The sequence below is a fragment of the Diceros bicornis genome (genome assembly GCF_020826845.1).
Source record: "Diceros bicornis minor isolate mBicDic1 chromosome 7 unlocalized genomic scaffold, mDicBic1.mat.cur SUPER_7_unloc_3, whole genome shotgun sequence".
Taxonomy (NCBI): domain Eukaryota; kingdom Metazoa; phylum Chordata; class Mammalia; order Perissodactyla; family Rhinocerotidae; genus Diceros; species Diceros bicornis.
In genome coordinates this window covers 616,444-639,957 of record NW_026690922.1, presented here as the reverse complement: position 1 = coordinate 639,957, position 23,514 = coordinate 616,444, and the positions used below count along the sequence as shown (strand labels likewise).

The 23,514-nt window shown below is 41.5% G+C and overlaps 2 protein-coding genes across 4 annotated transcripts in view; both read right to left on the bottom strand.

The window, feature by feature from the left end:
• Positions 1-504, bottom strand: part of LOC131402327 (double homeobox protein 4-like protein 4) — a 59,025-nt gene extending 58,521 nt beyond the window's left edge. The window contains exon 1 of the mRNA XM_058537147.1: positions 498-504. Coding sequence (XP_058393130.1) covers positions 498-504 — 7 coding nt within the window. The remainder of the gene's footprint in view (positions 1-497) is intronic.
• The window catches only part of LOC131402329 (uncharacterized), a 219,544-nt gene that overhangs the window by 145,555 nt on the left and 50,475 nt on the right, over positions 1-23,514 (bottom strand). For 2 of the 3 annotated variants that reach the window (XR_009218543.1, XM_058537152.1), the window contains one exon: positions 16,526-17,025. The exons of the other annotated variant lie outside the window; for it this stretch is intronic. Coding sequence is in view for 1 of the 2 variants with exons in the window: in XM_058537152.1 (XP_058393135.1) it covers positions 16,841-17,025 (185 nt within the window). In the remaining variant the exon portion in view is untranslated. Of the gene's footprint in view, positions 1-16,525; positions 17,026-23,514 lie in introns of those variants that run through there. 3 annotated transcript variants of the gene reach the window in all.

Here is a 23,514-nt window from a genome sequence, read left to right as displayed (position 1 = left end):
CCTGGGATGCTCCAGGAGAGGGGGCCAGGGGATGGCCTGCCCCTGGCCAGGACTGCGGGACTGACCCAGCTCAGGGCTGTCAGGGGCAGAGAGAGAATCACCCTCTGCCCCTTCCCTTTAGGTTCTTATGGCAGGCCAAATGCTTAACAAATCAGATTATCTGGAGAAAATAATACCAAGCTTAAGCACGTGTGTACATGGGGGAAACCAGGGAAACTGAGTCTCTAAACACAATGGCAGAGATTCTCCTCTTATATCCTATCTTCACCCAAAAACAAAGGAGGATTTTGGGGATGGGGTTTTGGGATTAGAGAGAGGCAGAAGATAATTATCATGGAGTGGGACATGTAAACAATTGTCTGAACCATTTCCCCTGCACTGGGTTCAGGTCCAGAAGGGACAGCATGGAGGTGACCAGGAACTGGCCTCTCTGTGGTGGGGCTGGCCCAAGACAGCAGTGGTGGTGGGTGGAAGTGGGATGGCATCTGAGTTGGTACCAGCCATGGTGACAGCGACTCAGAGATGAGGGATCTCTCTGTCTCTCTGTCTGTCTGTCTCTCTGTCTCTCTCTCGGGCACCTAAGGAGAGGAGGTTGGCATGTCCTGCCCACCTCGCCTACCTCTCCCATGAGCCTTTCTTTCTCTGGCTGCTCCGGGAGCCCTGCAGGCTTGGGTTCAAACTGTCAGGCCAAGGGCGCAAATATGGCTGCCGGGGCCTAGGGCAGGCATCGGGGGTCCTCAGTCAAGGCGCCGCCTGCCCTCCAGGCTCTGACAGACTGGGGTGCTCTCTTGCGCCCACCAGGTACAGGTGAATAAGGTGCACCAACGTTCTTGACTTGGCTTCAGGTGTTGTCTCCTTCCCATCCTCCGCTTCCACTCAGCTCGCAGGGTGCTTCCCTTCTTTGGAAGCAGTGGTCTGGCTCTGGTGGCCAAAGGCAGACTGGGGTGCCAGGCCAAGGTTTTGCCTCAGCCAGCTGCTTCGTCCCGGGCCTCATTTCTTCCTGGAAAGACAGAACCACAGCCTCACCCCACGCCTGAACTTTTCAACTCCAACCAGGTGGAGGAAATGCTCTGTGGAGTCAGAAAGGCCGAGACAGGCATAGGACAAAGCAGTGAGTGTGGCCCCAGCAGGCTACAGGCCTAGGGAGCCGGGGCCACACTAGACAAGCCCTTCTGATGACAGGTGCCAGCCTCTTCTCTGGAGTCAGCAAGGCCTGGCCTTCTTAATGCCCAGGCCACGGCTCTGGGGAGAAATCCATGATGGAGGGCACACATGAATCCCTGTGCCTGAGGGCCCAGGTGCCATACCCAGGGCAGACTGCAAGGCTGTCTCCGCTCGTCTGCTTTGTCCAAAGGAGTCTGGCCAACAAGCTGAACCAGCCACGTGTGCCAGGCCCCTTTCAAGGGGACAAGTTCTGGAGCAAAGAGCCCTGGGGCCTGCCGCCAAGTTTTCTGGGGCTTGTTCTGGGCCCCGTCAGAGGAAGAAGCAGCCTGGCAACCGGTGTGCCAGACCTGAGATCTGGCGCCCTACCACACCCGAGTTCCATTCCTGCCCAGGCCTCCCAAGGGAGGAAGACGGACTTGGCAGTGGCGAATGTGGTGGGGCTGGTGCTGAGCATTTCCTGGGATGCCCCAGGAGAGGGCGCCTGGGGATGGGCTACCCCTGGCCAGGTCTCAGGGACCAAGCCAGCTCAGGGCTGTCGGGAGCAGAGAGAGAATCCCCCTCCGCACTTTCCCTTAAGGTCCTTATGACTGGCCAAATCATTAACAAGTCAGGTTAGCTGGAGAAAATGGTACCAAGCTTAAGAACTTGTGTACATGGGAGAATCCCAGGAAACTGAATCTCTCAGCACAGTAGCAGAGATTGTCCTGTTGAATCCTATTTTCCACTAAAGACAAAGGAGGATGTTGGGGGTTAGGTTTTGGGATTTGAGAGGGGAAGAAGACAATTCCCATGGAGAGTGACATGTAAATGTTTCTCTGAACCCTTTGCCCAGCACTGGGGTCAGGTCCAGAAGGGCCAGAATGGAGAGAATCAGGAACCGGCCTCTCTGTGGTGGGGTTGGAATGGGTGAGGGCGTGGGGGTGGTGGGGGAAGTGGTATGGTATATGAGATGTCACCAGCGGTGGCGGCAGAGACTAATGGTCTGGGATTTCTCTCTCTCTATCTCTCTCTCTCTGTGTTTCTCTCTCTCTGTGTCTCTCTCTCTCTGTCTGTCTCAGGGACCTGACAAGAGGAGGGGGGCATGCCCTGCGCACCTTGCCTACCTCTCCCATGGGCCTTTCTTTCTCTGGCCCCTCCTGGGGCCCTGTGTGCTTGGGTTCAACCTGTCAGGCCAAGGGTGCATGCGTGGCCACTGGGGCCTATGGTGGGCCTTGGGGGTCCTTAGTGAAGGCTCCCCCCATCTGCGAGACTCTGACCAGCTTGGGCATTCCCTCATGCCTGCCAGGTGCAGGTGAAGAAGGTGCACAGCCATTCTTGACTTGGCTTCAGGTGTTGTCTCTCTCCCATCCCCCACTTCCACTCAGCTCGCAGGCTGCTTCCCTTCTTTGGAAGCGGTGGTCTGGCCCTGATGGCCAAAGGTGGACTGGGGTGCGAGGTCAAGGTTCTGCCTTGGCCAGCTGCTTCGACCCAGGCCTCATTTCTTCCTGGAAAGACAGAACCATGGCCTCACCCCACGCACGCACTTTTTGACTCCAACCAGATAGAGGAAAGGCTCTGTGGAGTCAGAAGGGCTGAGACAGGCATACAGCAAAGCAGTGAGTGTGGCCCCAGCAGGCTACAGGACTAGGGAGCCAGGTCCATGCTGGGGAATCCCTTCCAGCGACAGGTCCTAGTCTCTTCTCTTGAGTTGGCAAGGCCTGGCCTTCCTAGTGCCCAGGCCACAGCTCCAGGGAGAAATGCACGATGGAGGGCACCTGTGAGACCCTGTGTCTGAGGGCCCAGGTGCCACACCCAGGGCAGACTGCAACGCTGGCTTGGCTCGCCTGCTTTGTCCAAAGGAGGCTGGCCAACCAGCCGGACCAGCCGAACCAGCCACATTTGCCAGGCCCCTTTCAAGGGGACAAGTTCCGGAGCAAAGAGCCCTGGGGCCTGCCGCCAAGTTTTCTGGGGCGTGTGCTGGGCCCCGTCACAGGTGGAAGCAGTCTGGCAACCTGTGTGCCAGACATGAGATCTGGCAGTCTCCCACACCTGGGTCCCTGCCCCACCCATGCCTACCTTCATCGAGGGAGCACGACGGTCTTGGCAGTTGCGAGTGTAGGTAGTCATTAGAGACTTAACTTGGACTTGTAGTAAAAGAGCCTAACATAAGAACATTGGGCTTGGGCTCTGCCATTTGTAACCTGGGTAAGTTTCCTAGCCTGTGTACCCAGTCTCTTCATTTATAAATTGTGAGAAGAAAAACATCTACTACATCTGGATATTTTGAGTGTTATGTGCGTTAATGTATGTTCAAGCGCAGAATTAACATTCAGAGTGTAGTCCCTGGCTCAGAAGAACTGTTTGATGCTATTATCATAATTATCATTATTTCACGTCCTTATCATCCTCGTGAGTTGCCTGTAAAACCAACCATTATCCACAGTGTCAACAGTTTTCTTCCTGGTCCCTGCTTAAAGGCCTGCAGTTGGTGCCTCGTGCTCTTAATCTCCTGTTTTTATCCCAGTCCTTGTAGGGATACATTTATTCCTTTCTTCTTTGCACTAAGGTGCTGAATTGGGGGCCCACACCCAACCCTGCATGTTCTTTTAATATCCGATGCTTTTGAAACACTTATTACTGTTTACCTGGTGGATTATACTCCCTCACATGAACAACGTACAGAAGATAGGATGTAGGAATCGTTACATGTAGGACTCTGAGTTTATCATAACACAGATTACAGTTGATCAAGGACCAAAGTAGTGTTCCTTAATGCAAAAATCTTCAGAGATGAGTGTGTTCTAATGTGACACCACCTGAAAATAAAACAAGCACATAAAAGCATAAGTAGTTTTAAAAGGAAAAGCACACAACTAAAAGAATTGATCCCATTAAATACACTATTCTATTTGTTTATGTATCAAATTATTGATAGGAAATAGCCAGGTGTAGAGATAGTAGAATTGAAGAATTTCATAGAGAATTATTTAACAATTGTTCATATCTTGTGTTTTACATCTTTGATTAGGGTAATATTTTCACCTTTTCCTTTCCTGGTGTCTCTATCTTTCTCAACTTTTCCAAGAGATATATTTATATTATCCTCTAAAATTTTAGAGAAATTTTTAAAAAGTTCTGAAACATTTTAATTTGTATTAAATTAATGTTGTTGATTTTGTATATTGGAATAGCACTAGATTGCAAGTTAATTAGTGATAATTCGAGATTTAGTTTGGTAAAAGATGGTAGTTGGAATTAATACCAGGATGTTTGTAACCTAGTTTTTCTTCATTATTTGATGTAGTTTTCAAAGTGCCAGAGCTGGTCATTTTTAATATAATAAAGAGTCTCATTTTAAAATATGTGTTCCTGGAGAGGGTGATGGAAGTAAGTAGAAAATAATTTACTGTAGTGACTTGTTTTTCTCTAATGGATCTGTTATAAACCCAACAGCCATATAGCATTCTTTTGTCCAAATGACCTGATGGCACATAAATTTTCTTGCTGTGAATCGAGCAATCTGGGATCACACTATCTTCTCCCTCTTAGTCAGGCTTTCAGTTGTAACAGTGACATTGTCAATAATATAGTGACAAATTTGCACACAGTCTAATATTTACTAAAATATATATATATCAATTGCAAACTTTGATAACATAATTGTTAAGTAAGGAACTATTTGCAGTGCACTTAAGAACTGATTGCTACACATTACTGTGTAGTGACATCATGGTTAAAACCATTCTTTGCAACATGTGGCCCATTTCAATTTTATTTTAAAGGAAAAGGTTCAATAATCTTTCTCTTTTTGAAGAAGAAAGAATTGCATTTCCATCTTAGAAAATTGAGAACTTGTTTTTTGCCTTCGTTTTTCTCTTCAGCTCTTTATATTGCTTATTAATTCACATGTCCAGTTACTTCAGATTCATGGTGCTACCTCCTCTGCCTTTTTCATGGCTCTCACTTTAATTTTTTCATAATCCCGTCTGTGAGAGAGGTTTCTCTCCACCTTCATATATCAAGGAAGGAACTGACCCTCCTTTATGTGAACTTGGAGACAGAGGCCAAAGTGAAGCCTCAGTGCCCCTCCCCACCAGTGAGCGGCAGAAGGGCTGCAGATTCCTGTGAATCTTTTTCTCCCCTCCTGGCTCTCTACATAGTTGGCATTGTCTCCATGGAGGAGCCCAGCTTGTTACAATGGAATTTTTGAAGTCTATAGGAGCTGGCTGAAGGATGAGACTGGCTAGAAAGGACACCAACAAGCAGTGTGTTCCTAAAGTTGGTGGCAGAAACATTAAGAAGAAGAAAACCTTTGCATTTATCTTCTTTTGTCTTTATCTTCTCGCTCTTTGTTTTCCTTTACTTATATGGTACAAACCCTGTCCACCCCCCATGGCGGTTTTTTTTTCCCTCAAATCCCCAGTACTTAGCTGTATATCTTGGTTGTGGTTCAACCCCTGGTGGTTCTTTTTCCTAGAGTCCCCTTGCATTTTATACATATCTCTTTAGTTCAAATTATTTCTGTAATGTAATTTATCTGTTTATACATATCTGTCTTCCTTGCAGACCCCCAACATTTCAAGACCTTTGGGCACATAGTATATACTTAAGTATTTGAGTGAATCAATGAAGATCTTTTGTGGAATAAGATCTAAATAAATAAAATACCTACCCAGCACACGAATGCAAGCATTTGAGAGAGAGTTTTGTGTCTGCTGAAGCAGGCTGTGGACAAGTTTAGGGGCTCAGTGCCAAGGTTACTCAATAGATTTAGATAAAATGAAAGAGATAATTAACTTCAGTTTTAAAATTCATGGAGAACAGGAGCAGGATATCTAGGTGTGACTCAGGACTTGATCATTCTTGTTGCATCTTTGAAAAATCCAGTGCTTTATCTTTCTATGAACATGTGACTGGCCAAGAGAGTGAACAGAGGACTGGCTTTTAGAAAGGCTATTTTGTCACAGGAAATCCTGGAGGAAAATATATGGAAGGAGAGCTGGTAGAAACATGGCAGAAACTTTTTGTGTAGAAACCCTAAAAATTGTGTTTACATGCTGGCTGAAAGAATTGTAATCCAACTTTTCTCCAATATAGATTTGAGCAGCTTTTAAATATCTAGGTATACAAAAGGATTACAATGGAAAATAGATCAAACCTAAAGGAATTTAGGATGGAACAATGAAATGAAGCTGAAATAAGCCAGTGCACTGAAATGTGTTTCAGAAGGACCTGCAGTTTTTTTTTTTAATGTTTTAATTTTTTTTTTGTGTGTGTGTGTGTGAGGAAGATCAACCCTGAGCTAAAATCCATACCTCTCCTCCTTTTTTTGCTGAGGAAGACTGGCCCTGAGCTAACATCCGTCACCAATCCTCTTCCTTTTTTTCCGCCAAAGCCTCAGCAGATAGTTGTATGTCATAGTTGCACATCTTTCTAGTTGCTTTATGTGGGATGCAGCCTCAGCTTGGCCAGAGAAGCAGTTCGTCGGTGCGTGCCTGGGATCCGAACCCAGGCTGACAGTAGCAGAGCTTGGGCACTTAACCACTAAGCCATGGGGCTGGCCCGAGGACCTGCAGTTTTTAAAAGTAGTTGGAAATGTATCCCTCAGGTTTAAAGTAGAAAGGGAAATGGGAACAATTCTCTATCATCTCATGTCCATGAGATTAAAAGCAACAGTCTCTCAGAGAAGCAAAACTTTTCTGGCCTCTAATGTCCCAAAAAAGTGTTTTGAATGGTGCCTAATGAAAGAGATTCTGTGTGACGTAATGCAAATACAGTGTCATCAGCTCATTTTCAAGTTTAGTTCAAACACTTTAGGACACGTTCGGTTGAGGCAATGCAGAATTCTATAAGGGGCCAAGGAAGAGGCTGACAGCATTCCCTCTCTCAGCTTCTCACTTGAAGGGAGAAAATGTTCTTGAACAGAATGACCATGTCTCCTAAAGATAATGCTCCATCTTCAATTTTTCTTTTTGTAAACTCAGCCCACATTTCCCCTTACATATGCAAGCTAAAGCCTGAGTGTAGACATCCTTTGTTGGCAATGAGGAGCAGATCCATGCTATTAAATGATCAAATAGGCAGAACATACGGTTGGGCCCTTTCAGGAAAATTACAGGTTCAACCCCACCTTCATTGGTGGAGGACATGGTATACCAGAATTAAAATATCTACCATTTATTATGTAGTTAATCATAAATCATGTTATTTAAATGAAATTTAATGAATTCTTCTTCTATTAAGTTGACTAGACTTTAGTCAACCTGATGTATAATTTCATATAGGTGCATTTTTACTTAAAATGTAAAACTCTTTAGAGACAGCTTCATTCAGTTTTAGAGGTGTATTTTGTATATTTTGGTGTGATTTTATTTATTTTCCTTCATAGCAGAGAGGCACATCCTAGTCTTTTTCTTGCTGCCCTCTCTCTACAAGATAAAACTCATCCAAGTTTATTTTGTTTTTTAAGGCATAGGCTTACTTTGTGATGATACAGAGATCATTTCTGAAACATATTTGGAACTGTGGGGAGCCCAGAATTTTAGATTATGCTCAGAATTTTGTGATGTAACTTCAAAAAAAATGGAACATTTAAAGTTTTGCCAGGAAAGTTTTCTCCTACTTTGCTTCACAGTAATTAAAAAAAAAAAAACTGTTTAGTTTCTTAATTCTTCAGAAGGGTGAGTGAAGGATTTGGCAGGTTTAAATGTACCCTTGAGAGAGCTCTCTCTGAGTTACTCTTTCAAAGCAACCATCCCAGTTGATGAATATTTAATGGGGACTCTGTCAGTCCCAGAGATGAGAGAGGCAGTTCCTAAAGCTCCAGCAGGTACTGGGAGAGGAGAGCACTGATAAGCAGTGCCATCAGAGCTTGGATGAAGCGTGGTCATTCTCAAGATGTTAGAACTGAGTGGAGTTCTCAAATGCAGCCCAGGGACTCTAGACCTGAGCCCTGTTCAGAAGCCAGTTGAGTTGTCATTTTCTCTGAGCATGGTGTTGTCGGGGAAGAGGGAGGAGCCCCCTCTTCCCTTTTCCTTAAGGTTCTTCTGGCTGGCCAAATAATTAAAAGACAGGTTAGCAGGAGAAAATAATACCAAGTATAATAACATGTATACATGGGAGAAACCAGGGAAACTGAGTTTCTCAACACAATGGCAGCGATTCTCATCTTAAATACCATCTTCAGCTAAAGACAAAGGAGGATGTTGGTGTAGGTAGTGTTTTCGGATTTCAGAGGGGAAGAATGCAATTCACAAGGAAAGGGCAATGTAAATATTTGTCAGAAAATTCTTTACAGGGCTGCCTATAGAGAATGTGGTTAGAGAGACAGAAATCACAGTAATCAAGAGTATATAAGGCCGGCCCCGTGGCTTAGCGGTTAAGTGCATGCACTTCGCTACTGGCGGCCCAGGTTCAGAACCCAGGTGCGCACCGATGCACCGCTTGTCCAGCCATGCTGTGGCCGCGTCCCACATACAGCAACTAGAAGGATGTGCAACTATGACATATAACTATCTACTGAGGCTTTGGGGAAAAAAAGGAGGAGGATTGACAATAGATGTTAGCTCAGAGCCGGTCTTCCTCAGCAAAAAGAGGAGGATTAACATGGATGTTAGCTCAGGGCTGATCTTCCTCACACACACAAAAAAAGTATGTACATTTAAGACCTCTCCTTCTGTACTGATAAGAGCTTCCAGAGACAAGGCCATACCCCCCCTTCCCAGTACATGGAGGGAGATACCTTTACAAATGTAAATATTTGGTAAACAGAACATTGAAAAGAATGGCCTTATTGAGGACCCTGCCAGGCTGTCCATACCCAGAGTTAAATTCCCTTAGGCAGTTAGTGGGGAAGGTCAAATGTCCGCCAGAGAAAATAATCAAAGTAACGTGATATATTTCAGGGTGGTCAATTTTGATTTCCCACAGTGTGTTCTCTCTGCTCGTGCCCCTTTTTGCCATTTCTCATGCTTCCCCTAACTCTTTCTCTTTCCTACACCTTCTTTCTTCTTTTTTCTCTCTTTCTTACTTTTACTCTATATTATATTCCTTCTCCTTATCATTTTTTTCTTCTTCTCTCATTGTTCTCATTCATTTTCTTTTTATTTTGTAGTACAGTTACTCTGTACATCACTTTCATCTTAAAATCTTGACCCTCTACAACTCCTATACTTCAGCTAGCTATTTTGAAGAGAGTATTTTGATAAATTTCTCTTAGATGTTATAACATGCTGATTCAGGGAAATAAAAACTATCACGAAAGGGATGGGGATGGAGAATGAATTCAGTTCAGGTAGTCATGAAATAAGACAGAGGGAAACTGAGAGCTTAGGTGTGGGTGTTCAAAATATTTCCTGATACATCTTTGTAGTTCATTGGTGTGGTAAACTGCACACAGTCTTATTTACTGTTGGAGCCCAGAAGTTTGCTCCTCTGGGCAAGTCAGCATGTCTTGGCCTATAGAAAAGACTCTAGGAAACACTGCCTGCATTTCTAATGTAAAGAGCTGTTCGTGTTCCACCAGGAGACCCTTTGGGCTCTTCCCTGAACTATCTGAATAGAAACAGAGGAAGAGAAGCTTTTCTCAATCTGCACAAAGCCGGGACCCTATCTTGAGTTTGAGAGGATTTGCATGTGACTGAAAACACAAGTGTTCCAGAGTTTGGATTTGCTTTAATAGGATCTATTGGCTGGCTTTGATGTTAAAGGTCTTTATTCAAAATTGACTACCTCTAGTGCTAAGTTCAGAGTGGAGATTTGTCAGTATAAGAGAGAAGAATCCCTTTTTGATTAACTCAGTGAAATATAGTATTTGGGAAAATGGTTATATTTGAAGGCCACTTGTTAATATTCTGTTGCCACAGTGACATCTGTTGGTAAGTGACTACTTCATGTTATTCTTAATCATTTCTGTTTGAAAGACACACCTTGAGCTTGATAAATAAATGGCAAGCAATAGGATATATTGGAGTATATGAGGAAGCCATTTGGGGTAAAGCTAATTCGGCCTGAATTTGTTTTTCCAAAAAGGCCTGTGGCCTGCATTGTGTAACTGCTTTGCCATGTCCCAAAGAGAAGAGTAAATGCCTTTAAGATAAGGATGCAACTTCCCCGCCACTGGCATTGTCTTAAGGATAAGCATTTCTCCCTAATCTAGGATTTGATTGCTGCAGTCATCCTGTGACCACCCAGCTCCAGACAACAGACCTGACACCAGCCAAGCCCATCGAGACAGCAGACCTGCTCCCCGCTGTGTCCATCTATATCTATTCTGGCAGGGCAACCTGGCAGGGCGGATCTTCTTATAGTAAAAGAGACATTGCAATCATATGTGATACTTTCTCTTTGACAGTATGTAACTGCTCTGTACACCCCACTTCTTTGTTGCCCTTCCTTCCTTAGGGAAGGAAGGCCCCGGGCCACGGTCCTCAAAAGTTGGCTCATAATAAACTCACCCCAATTTTGATTTATAGTTTGATTATGGATTATTTACATCGACAAGCTGACATGCAGGAAGTAGTAAAGGCACAGTGGTATCTGTGTTGCCAGATATAAAATCTTTCCTCCCTCTTTCCCTTCCCAGGATGCCCACTCTTCATGGTTTCACCTACTTCCATGCTGTGCTCATTCTTCTGATTACTCCTTTCATTCCCTCCTACAATTACTCAACAAATATTTAAACACCTACTCTATGCCAGGCTTGGGATACACTAAGGAAAAAATTTTCTACAAAATCTCTGTCTTCACAGAGTTTGTTTTTGTTGGGTAAGAGAGATAATGGCTAAGTAGGCAGACAAGTGAATTACATAGTCTATCATGTGATGATCTGTTTCATGAAGAAGGTAAGTGACAGGCAATGGGGAGAGCTAGGGAATGAGTGGGTTGCTACTTTAGAGAGCCCAGGGAGGCTGGAGCAAGGCCCAGAGGGAAGAGACAGGGCAGGAGGACATGCAGATGTCCCAGGGCTGCAGAGATGCTGTGGAGGGACTGTGACTCGGATGTCAGTGGGCAGCAAGAAGCCAGTGTGGCTGGAGCACAGTGAGCAAGAGCAGAAATGCAGAGAAGGTTTGAGATGTCAGGGAGGGTGAGCAGATGAAAGAAGGCCCCTGGGCCCATCAAAATTGTGCTGTAAGTGAAATGAAAACTTTCAATGTCATTTAACTATACGTTATACAATTTAGGTAGTAAATACCTTTTGTTTTTCTATAGCCTTGTCACGTACATCAACTAAAATGTTGCTAAATTGGGAATGTCTAAATTATCCCCAGGAGTGACTGCTGTATCTTGTCAGGTGTCTGGTCTGCACAGCAGTCGGAGGTGGGAGTGACGTGACAGTCAGGAGATGAAGTCTAGTCTTCAGGTTGCCACCAACTGCTTGTGTTATGTCTCATCTGTAAAACGTGGAGGATGGAAAAGACGAGTGGTTTTCAGACTCCGATCCATGGAGCACTGGGGATTCCTGAAGGCTTTTTGTTTTTCTTCTTATGTTTGTAAACATCGCTGCAAGCTTCACGTAGAAGAAAGTGTCCCCTAGCTTTAAAAAGATTCCTAGACTTGGTTATCCCTCAGGTTTTCTAGTATGAAGAATTTGCAGTCTCACAGACTCCTAAAGGACAGACTAAAGGAGCACAATCCCTTTCTCCCGAATGTCTCTGGTGACAGTGCTCATCATCTCTCATTCAAACCAGAAGGTGATTTGTCAATAGTGAGATGTGGCATTTGAGACCCCATCCTTCAAGATGGCTGAGTTGTCATCTATCATTGTACAGACTTACGATAAGTGAATAATATAAAAAGTGAATGTCTCAGCAGGTACTTTCTGGCACAAAATAGAAACTAGGAATTGAGAAAAGTAATTATGATTGATGTCTGTCAATAAGGGCATAGGGCTATTCTAATTCCAAAAGTAATTAACGGCATGAGTGTTAGTCACTGTACATATTAAATATATTGAAAAGCAGTCATGTTCTCATAACACAGAAGTATAACTGGAAGATAAACTGGATGTTTTTGGTACTTATAGCTAAAGATATATTTTATTTAGTTCTATTTTCTGATTGAGAAAATGAGAAAATTTATTTTTTAGTATACTGACTATCTTCTTCCTTTCCAACATAGAATCTCAATCTGCTATTTTGGAAACTCCGAAAAAAATGTTCAGATGTTGTTCAACAAGTAAGAAGATCTTGTTAGGATGTGGAATCCTTTTCTCTCTTATTTGTCATAAAATTGTGACAAACTCTGATTTATCTTCCTGTCTGCCCAGCTGGCTAGGCCACCTTGTTTCTCTAAGCCTGCAGGGGAATCCAATCAGGTGGAAGGGGATGTTTTCTTCCACTTAGACTTTGCAGAGGAAATCAACCTTGAAGTGGAACTGAGCACATGCTTTTCAGAAGCTGCATCATTCTCTACCCAGCCAGAACATTGGACCTGACAACAACTGGATCCAGCAGAAAACTGGCCACTCTAGGAGATGTCATGTGGAAATGTGCTTGGTTGGACTAATAATGACAAGGATATGATTTTTAACAAAATCTCTCAGAGCTTTTCTAAAATCAAATAATATTCTTAAGTTGCTTTAGTAGATGAAACATTAGTTAGTGTCTTTTTAATTTTCACAGCTTTTTTTTCTGTTACTAAAGAAGCCACATTTTATGTCTTTTTTTCTTGTACCAAAATGGACTCACTATTAAAAAAAGGAAACCTGCAAGAAAGGAAACACTCATATGGGATAGAAATTGTGGATAGCATTTGCTACTTTTTATATAAAACTATCTGTTTAATTTATTTATACTTTCTCCCAACTCGGCTTTTGAAAATAACTTAGTATTAGAAATTACCAGTAAGAAGAGGGTGTGCTCTCTTGAGTGTGGTCCAGTAGAAGTCAGGCGACTGAGACATGAGTTCTAGGCCCAGGTCTGTTTCTGGGTAGTGTGTGAAAATGTACTTAGGCTCTCTGGAATGTAGTATTCCTTTCTGTAAAATTAAAGAATTTGATGATTTTTGAAAACTTTTCCAAATATTAAATGACTTCTCTTTTAAAAAGAAGCAGACATATCCTCCTTAAACTTAAAAATTATCAAAAATGTTTTGTGACCTTTCACTTGTCAAGAACAACTGATGTCCCTTTAATTATATTTATTGAAAATAAAGATCATAAAAGTATAAATTTAGGAATCTAATAAATGAATTAGCATAAAAATGATCCAGGAAAAAATTTATGATCTATCAAGATACTACATTATGAAAGTATTACTGCTTATTACAGTATATAAAATTATGACACTAAAATAGCAGGTTTTTCCAGTTTGTAAGTTTATATTGTTACTCACATATCACTATTAACCCTATTATGTTTTACAAGTAATAAAATATCTTGAAAGGAAAAAACAATAAACCAGCAGCCCTGCATTTCACATGAAAGTTGTGCTCCCCTGGAGGGAAAATGAGGATACAACATTGGTCGAGTACTTCATTTTGTAATCCATTGGTGCCTCTCAAAACTATAGCTATTATTGTAAGAGTAAAGATACTCTTAAGAATAGTGCCACAAAACAGGTTTTCCCAGCTTCTTTTTGTCAAAGCTGAGACCTACATCAGGCTGGGGCACTTGAAGAGGCATGGTGGACTCAGCTGAGGGTTACTTAATTACTGTGAGATGATTAGCAAATAGCGAATAAGATGGAGAAAGATTAAAAAGAGGTAAAGGGAAACAAAGCTGGAAATAAGAATAATAGTGCCTTCAAAATATCCTCTCATTATTTTTATAGCTTTTTTTTTTTTTTTGAGGCATGACTAGGATAGTATGTTAGATTTTTCTGAATCCTTATCTCCAGGGCATATATTACTGAGTTCTTCATTATATATGAAAATGCCAAAGAAAATCTGGACAAAAGTATTCTATATTATCAACAAGGACAAAACATGTACAACATGTTAATTTATTATTATTATATTATTTATTATATTTTATATAATTTATATATATAATTATATAATTTTATATTTATTATTATATATTAAGATTCCAGCTGTAATAGTCAAGATATATATTCACGTGTGTAAAATTGTGATGATTTTCTATTTTTCTCGGGCTATGAACCGTGGTAAAATATACAGTAATAAGCAGAAAACCTGATGAACTAGGTGATTTAAAACACCTGATATTACAGCTTGGCCATTCGAGGGTGAAATGGATGAATTTAAATTTCACACCTTCTCCTTTCTTTGTAGACAGTGAAGTGTCTGGAAGACAGAAAACACATAAAACTAATTGAGAGTTAACAGTATTTGGAAGCAGTTGAGGTTAAGCACTCGACAATGATGTTCCTTACTTCTGGAGCTATTGACTCTTTGTTATGAGTTTATTGTATAGGCGGGTTCTCTTCTTAGATGATTTGTGTATGTGTCATAGAAGAGAGACAAAGAAGGAGAATTAACTGTCAATCTACTGTGCACCGGTTCCTTTATTGTATTATCTCATGCAATTCTTACAGTAATCTTTTAAAGTAACTATTATAATTCATATTTAACTGATAAAGAAAACCATGTTTACAAAATTGATCAAGGATAAGAGGGAAGATCTGAACATCAGTCTGTTGGGTTTTATGCCTCATATTCTCTCCACCGTGATAAAAATGGTACTTCAACATGGGTACTCACCGTCTGGCTATTTAATACCAGGTCCTGCCAACAGCATTGGATGAGATGAGATGAGAAGTTTATTTCCAAAGTTATTCTACTATATTTAAACTATATTATTTATGAGTCAGATGTCAAGACATGTTTTAGAGGCAGAGAGAGCAACTGATTAGTTCACCTACACATTTTTCAGGTTCATTATAACTTTCGTGTGCCACCTTGTGTCAACTTTACCAACTTTAGTGCTTCACTGTTCTTCTTTAAAAAACTCACAATTTCATTTTTCTTGTAAAGCACCTTGCTGTTTTCTTCTTAGTCACTAGATGGCAGTTCTGTATGTCTGTAAATTACCACTGCAGCAGGAAACGAGAGGTCTTAAGCCAGTTTACTCTGTACAAATGATGGCCATAGGAGGATTTCTGGTCCATCAAGGCTGCCTGTGTTTTTCCGTGGCCGTAACGGGGATGTCTAGGACAGCTTAGTCAGAGGCACGAAGCAGAGTCAGAAAGCATCCTCTAAGTTCTTCTTCAGATGTGCGTTCAGTCACCTGCCCTCTCACCTGAGTACAATGGAGTTTGTTGAATGTGTTCTGACTCTTACTCTCTCTGTAGTTAATAAGTCTGGGAGCTCCATACCCCTAGAAAAAACACATGACTCATAAAGAATTTTCTCAACTAAACGGAGTTGAGGGTTGTGGTGTTGCCAGAGAGTTTGATGCTTAAAGAAAATACAGCTGGTGCTCATGAGGAAGAAAGAGGGTCACCTACTCCTGGAGGGCTTTTATTGATGCTCCTATAGAATGAGCAAGTTTAAAATAAAACCACATTGCTTAAACCTCACTAACTGATTGTTTTATTTTCAAATAATGTGCTCTGAAAATCTGCTATGTCTAAAAAACTATTTCATAAAACTGACACAATTCTGTTTTTTATTCTCTGGTATTTGAAATACTATTAAAACTGTAACTCCTTTAACGTTCTACAATATACAAACAGGCAAATATCAATTATATTCTCTAAAAATGTTTGCTCCCATGCTAAATATTAATATATGGTAGCAAAACTGGTTACCACCCAGTTTTTAACTAATTTTTTGCTTTTGAAATTACATATAAAATTTGTGTTTTGAAGTATTTTCCTAAAACTCAACATCTTTCTGACATAAGTGGACTAGTTGAGAGGTAACTAGAATGAAATTTGATCTTTAAAACTCTAGCTTTATGTAAGAATTGATAATATCAGGCAGTTGAAAGTTGAGTCTCTCCACATTATATTTATTAATTGTGAATAGCCACATCTGTTACCAAGTGCTGAATAATAAAAAGAAATTAAACAATATCAGCACTCTTACCCCACATGTGGTACAGTTTATATGCAAATAAATTCTCAAAGGTCAGAGAAATGCTTATGATTTCAGATAACTGGTAATATACTTGCTCATTCCAGTTTTAACCTCATTTGAAATTGACTTAAAATTCTTCTCTTAGGATCCTGGTCTAATCAGTGCCCCCTGCTCCCCTCAATGCCTCATTTGATTGCAAAGTTATCTGAAGAATTTAATATTCTTTTCCATTTGTTCTCTTTAAAATATCTGTGATAGTGATTTTTATACAATGACCAGTTGGTACAATTTATTATTAGTTTCAGAAACATCTTTATTTAGGAACAAATCAAGGAAATGTAGCCAGAAAAACCCAGGACCCTGTCACCGTAGCCGAATCAATGAACGCAATGACCAGGGACCGAGGAAAAGAAAAGTGGTTTAATTTTGCCAGCAAAATGAGGCTGTAGTGGGCACATGCCCCAAAATCCACAGTCCTCCTGAGGCATTAGGAGTTGAGGCTTTTAAAGGAAAGTCTGTGGGAAATAATATATCCTTGGTGACTGATTATTTGTTGGAGGAGTGATCCCAGTCTTCTGGCGCCAAGCCGGCTGTCATCTCTATCTACAACGGGAGATCTAGGGCTCCATCAACCAATCTTCTCTCATCACCAGAAATTTGGCCTTGGGGTGTGGACGGCAACTGCTGCCAATTAACGATTACAGTTTACAAGGTTTTAGGTGGGGGAGGGGAGCTGCGGCTTTGCAGTTCGGCGTCCTCCCATCAGCCTGCGTTTAGCTGAGTTAGGGGAGCTGCAGGTGTCCTCTGTTTGTCTGTCCCTGTGATGAATGGTGGATTCGGCGCCAGGAAGCGGGAGTTGGGGAGCTTCAGCTTCTTGATAATTTTGAGATCTCAGTCTCCCTGTAACAAACCACAAGAACTGGTAATTAGTCAGAGTTTCAGTTTGTAGACACCTGGGCTTTCAACAATTTATTACCTCCATTTGTCTTGTGGAATTCAGGAACACAAAGGGTAAAACAACCCATATCTACATGTGAATATAACTTAGAGAAGCAGAGAAGGGGGAATGAGTGCTTTTTGATTTAACCCCATATATGGTGGGTTCAATGCTGGGGAACAGATATCAGAGCTGGTATCAGAAACAGATGTGAGGAATGTGGGGTTGCCTAGCTGATGGTGCTTGAGGGATTCCTCATGGGATTCTTGGCATAGAAAAGTTTAAAGAGTAAAGCATCATTGGTCAGATCAAAAGTGTGGGGTGAACATAATTCTGAAGGAATAATGATGGAGATATAAGAACAAGAAGCCACTTGAATTGCGTTGGAAGGTATTAGACACATCAAAGAGCTGGGAAAAAAACCTTGTTTAATGTAAGTTCTTTCTAAACTCTAAGGCAAAAAGTAATATGAATTTACATGGTAATTATAAGCCACAAAACAAAAATTCACAAGACAAGTAAAGAACTAAAGTAGAAACCAGAGTAAGAAAAATAGAGGTTAAAGGAGAGATGGAGAGAGATGGTTGGGGTCAGAAAACAGACAATCCTTGAAGTCTCCCTCAGACTCTGATCATTCTTAGTGCTCAGTAAACACTTTGAGCCCATGAGCCTGGGGAGGGGCAAAGTGAGAGGTGGTTGGGAGGGACCACAATGCAAGGATACCCTTGTGGAGGCACTGACATTGAAAATCAGTGACATTTTGCCAAGGTGTTTACCATAATATATTAAGGATTATTCTGGAAAGTTAAGGATTTTTCTGGAATGTACATTTTCATTTTATGGAAACTCCAACTAGCCTGGAGAACGATTTAGACATTTCAGCTTTAGAAATAAACAGAGGGGTCGGCTCGGTGGCACAGCAGTTAATTGCGCACACTCTGCTGTGGTAGCCCCGGGTTCACAGGTTCAGATCCCAGGCGCGCACCAATGCACCTCTTGTCAAGCCATGGTGTGGCGGAATCCCATATACAGTAGAAGAAGATGGGCACAAATGTTAGCCCAGGGCCAATATTGCTCAGCAAAAAGAGGAGGATTGACATCAGAAGTTAGCTCAAGGCTGACCTTCCTCCCCCAAAAAAAAAGGAAAGAAAGAAATAATGAGAATCTTTTCTGTCAGTTTTAAGAATGAAAACCAGTTAGCATCTGGAAAACAGTTGCAATTTGACATGAGAATGTGAAGAAAGAATTAGATGTCACACGTTGTTTTTGCTTTTCTCTGGGGCAGTAGGGCTTGCAGGGGGAATGAAGTTCCATCTTTGCTCTATTGAGTTTGAGAAGGTGTAAAATTCATTTGTGCTGGGCAACACTGTTGACCTGTGGAGAAAGACAAATGGTTCCAGCAGCTGATCTAAAGGAATAACTGAGCTCATAAAAGTTCTTAGCTTATAAAAGGTGCTTCTTCTTTATTGAACTTTACTGGACATCCATTGACCTATATGTGCAAGATATTTGTGGTAGGTATTGAAGAAAATACAAAGAATTATAAGGTTCCAAGCTCCTCCACATACATGAAACTGTTTGCAAGATGTAATTAGGTTCTGCCAAGGTATTTAGTGTATGTTGTATTACAGAACCTAAAAAAATTGGGAATGTTATTCAGAAAATGTAATTAAGGACAGCTCCTTAGGAGAGGTAGACTAGATCAAGTCCTCAAATGGATCACTTTTGGGCAGGTGGAGGGAAGAAAGAATGAGGATTTCAAATGGAAGAAGAGGGGAAAGGTACAGACGTAGAAAGGAACATGGCGTTTGGGCATGGGGGTGGGGAGGCCATGACAGGCACAGTCTTCCTGTGACTGAGAGGCAGCTCAGTTTCCTCCTCCAGGAGCCCAGCACTGCTTCCCACCTCCTGGCCTCCTCCACCTGCAGACCCCTGGCCTGAACCAAGGCCTATTTATCTGGATCGCTGCCCAGTCTCCCAACAGGTCCCTCTACTTCCAGTCTTAATTTCTTCTAATCTTTCCTCCACAATACCTCCAGAGTTACCTTCTAGAATCTAAATTTGCTTAAATCTGATATCTGCTTAGACTGCTACAATGACTGCTCAGAGCATCCGAGAGAACATTCAGACTCCTGAGCTGGACACGCAGGCTTTCTCTTGCTGTCCTCATCTTTAGCCTCATCACCCACTGTTTCCTACATGTTGGCTTTTTTCCAGCCTTAAAAATACCCCCATACTCTGAAATCCTTAGCATCCTTTATATCTGTCTTTTTATATGTGTTTCTTCTGTCTTCCTACCCTCTTTTTTGATCAACTTAATTCCTATTTCTCAATCTAAACTCATGTCAAATGTTCCTTCCTCTTGGACACTTTTCCTGGGAGGTCTCCATTTAGAGACCCCTTTTGATGTCGCCACTCGGGGACCTTGTACTTATCTACTTTTTCTTAACTGTTGTTTTTTTCATGTCTCATTGACAGTGAGCTCCTTAAAGCTGAGACTATCCTTCTTCTTCATAAATAAATGGCAAGCAATAGGATATATTGGAGCATATGAGGAAGCCATTTGGTGTAAAACTAATTAGGCTTGACCTTGTTTTTTTTTCCCCCCCAAAAGGGGCCTGTAGCCTCTGTTCATCCATTGTATATCAGCTTTAAGCAATTAACATGTCCCAAAGACAAAAACAATGACCTAAGGTGCTGATGTGATAAATGCAACTTCTCCCACATTGGCATTTCCTTAAGGATAAGCATTTCTCCCTAGGCTAGGATTTGATTGCTGTGCTCATCCTGTGACCACCCAACTCGAGACAACAGCCACATCCATGGAGACAGCAGACCTGATACCTACTGTGTCCATCAATCAACGTGCTGAAAGGTCAATGTCACGGCTATTATGAAAGGAACATTACAATCACATGTGAAACATGCTCTTTGATGGTATATAACCACTCTGTACACCCCACTTCTTTGGAGTGCTCCATTTCTTAGTGAAAGGACTCTCCCCGGCTATATGGCCCTCAAATGTTGGCTCATCATAAACTCAACCCAATTTTGATTTATAGATTGGTCATGGATTATTTGTGTCAACATTCTATTTGTCCCTCCAGTATCTAAACACAGTACCTGACACCTTTGGGGCACTCAGAAAATGTTTGATGATTGAATATGTATGTGAGAGACCACACTGACTGGAGAAGAAGAGGCTTTTCGGGGCGTGCTAGAAAATTCGCTCACATTCCTACCACAGTGGTTGAGGCTGTGTGCTTTGGACCAGTTTGTCTGGGCACCAATCCCAGTTATTCCACTTTTAACTGGGGAACCTGTGCAAAGTATTTACTCTCTGAGATTTAGTTTTCTCATCTATAAAATGAGGCTACTGAGAACTCCTGTCTCATAGGGTTTCAGTGAGACTGAAATGCATTAACTTATGTAAAGTGCTTAGAAGAGCTCCTGGCGCATAGTAGGCACTAAAATGTTAGCTGTTATGTTATCATTATTGCTCTTATATATAAGCAATACTCTGGTTTTGAAAAGATGCTTTCATAGTATAGTTGATCCTCATTATTTGTGGATTCCGTGTTTGCACACTTGCACACTAGCTAAAATGTACTGACAGCCTCCAAATAAACACTCACAGGGCTTTCATGTCCATTTGCAGATATGCACAAAGTGGTGAAAAACTTGAGTCACTCGACATGCACGTTCCCAGCTGAGGGGAACAAGGTGACGCTCTGCCCTCTTGTTTCAGCCCATGCTGTAAACAAGTGTCCTTCTTGCAGTCTATTTAGTGCCTCATTTCTCATCTTTTTGTGCCTTGTGTTGGTGACTTTGCTGTTCAATATGTCCCCCATGTGTAGCGCTGCAATGCTGCCTGGTGTTCCTCAGGGCAAGAGATTGTGACATGCCTTTACAGAGAAAGTATGTGTGTTCGACAAGCTTCTTTCAGACATGAGGTACAGTGCTGTTGGTGTGAGTTCAATGTTAATATATCAACAATATATTTTAAATAAGGTGACTTTAAAGAGAAACACACAGAGAATAAGGCTACGTATTGATCAGTTGAAGAAAATGTGACTAAGGCTTGCAGCAACCTAACCCTGCATTTCTCGTAGGAGCAGTGGGTCATATTCACTGACTCAGTGTTCACAGTGACTTTATAGAATGTCACACTGTGCATAACAAGCATCATTGTGCATATCTTATGTAATCCTCACATACTCCTTTATAGTAGGCAGGGTAGGGAATAGGTTGTCCACATTCTACAGGCTATTCCAGACCTTATGAGCCAAGTAGAGAATTTAAAATGTCTTGTGCTCAGCATAAGAGCCATGAGATTTTGAGCAAGGAAGATCTATGATGAACTGATGTTTAAGGAAGAATTACCTAGCAAGAGAATGTAGTATCAAGAGGAAGAGGGAGAATTGAGCCAGAAAGGAGGACCAGTTGTTAAACTCTCCAAGTATTGCCAATGCTAGATGAGGAGATTTGGAGCTAAGGTGCTGATGTGATAAAAGAAAAGTAGCAGACAAATGATGAAATAATGGATTTGGTAACCATATATAGGGTGTAAGTTAGGCTGTGGTTCTCAAAGTGGGGTCCCTGGACCAGCAGCATCAGCATAACCTGGGAACCGGGTAGAAATGCAAATTCTCAGGTGCTGCTGCACACCTGCTGAACTGGAAACTCTGGGGTGGGGCCTGGCAATCTGGGTTTCAACAAGGCCTCCAGGTGCTTCTGCTGCCCATCAAGTTTAAGAGCCAATGAATTAGAAAAATGATTCAAACACGTCACCATGCCCAGGTAAGCGACAAGGCAGAGAGGTGGTATTTGTTTGGAAGATAAGATGCATTTTAAACTTTAAGAAAAAGTAGTTCAACGTCTGTTTCATCATAAGGATTCCAGCATTTAAGATCTTTTAGCTCTCTGCATTTAAGATCTTTTTTCCACAATATGTTTTCCTTTAGAGAGCCCCTGGTAAGTTATTTACCATTTACCACATGTTCTGAGAATCCCTTCTTTCTTGAAATACCCTTTCAGACGTGAAAATGTACTTTATTTTTGTACACAATCTCCTCTATTTAAAATTCGGATTTCTCTTCTTATAGGATCATGTACGGCACATGCAGCCTTACTGTAAATTTGGAATGTCATTGGTTTGTTCCAAAACCTTAGAATGTTTTAGAATTTAGAACAAGATGAAGAGAGAATTTATATGTTTCTCTGTAGGACTCATATTTTTCAGATGTCTAGAGGTATCCCAACTTGCCAGTAATGTGGCCTTAGATTTAGCAGAACTTGAAAATCCTAATATAGTAGGAAGTGAATTACTTCTTTTTTTTTTTTAAGATTTTATTTATTTATTTTTTCCCCTCAAAGCCCCAGTAGATATTTGTATGTCATAGCTGCACATCCTTCTGGTTGCTGTATGTGGGACACAGCCTCAGCATGGCCAGAGAAGCGGTGCGTCAGTGCGCTCCCGGGATCCGAACCCTGGCCACCAGCAGCAGAGCGCGTGCACTTAACTGCTAAGCCACGGGGCCGGCCCAAAAGTGAATTACTTCTCTCGTATTAACATTTACAAAATAAATGATCACAATGTTAACTTACCAATAAGCACTTTCCATATTCCAGTCTCTGAAAGTATCTTGCTTACATAATAAACAAGATAAAGTTTCAAAGATGAGCCAAATAACTTTTCAGCAAAAGCTTGACTTGAGTCTATCTTGGCTTCCTTTTTGACAGTTTTAGCCTTAATGTTACAGTATTGTTTTCTTTTTCTAGGAATCAGATAACCTTGTATTTGGTGAATATTTTAATTTTTAATGGCCACTTGTATTTTGTGATACGCACGTGTTTAAACAATCTATAATAACCCACCATTACCACCCATATATAAGATTATACAGGAATGGAAGAATTTTGGCTGACACTGTATATAATTGTTCAGCCAAGGCAGATGGCAGACTCTACCACTTACAATGATTTAGGGGTTTGAAGCAGTATTTTTAAATACAAATAATCTCAAAATTGGTAATATACAAAATATAATACTGTGTTAACTAACCAAAAGAGTTAAATTTGTTACCTTTCCTCCATTTATAAGGATGCACCCATTATATAGATTCTGTGCAAAATTGCAAAGATCACTTTTTTCTTTTTCAAAGTTTATTTATTTTAATTTTTAATAGTGAGAAGCTTAGTGTTGGGTAAACTGCTGCACAATTACTGGAAATGCTGAGAGTCTTTTTGAAAAGTGTAAAAGTCTAAAGACAATGAAAAGTACATTTCTCCAATGTCAAGTCCTTTGAGCCTCTGTCTAGTTGTACACTGAAGAGATGCAAGATTAAGTACCAGCACAGGACACAAGAGAACAGGCTCCCAACTTGAGTCCTTCCCACTGACCACAGTGTGCCTGGCAGACGCTTGGAGATTAAATCTGGTCTTTGTCCATG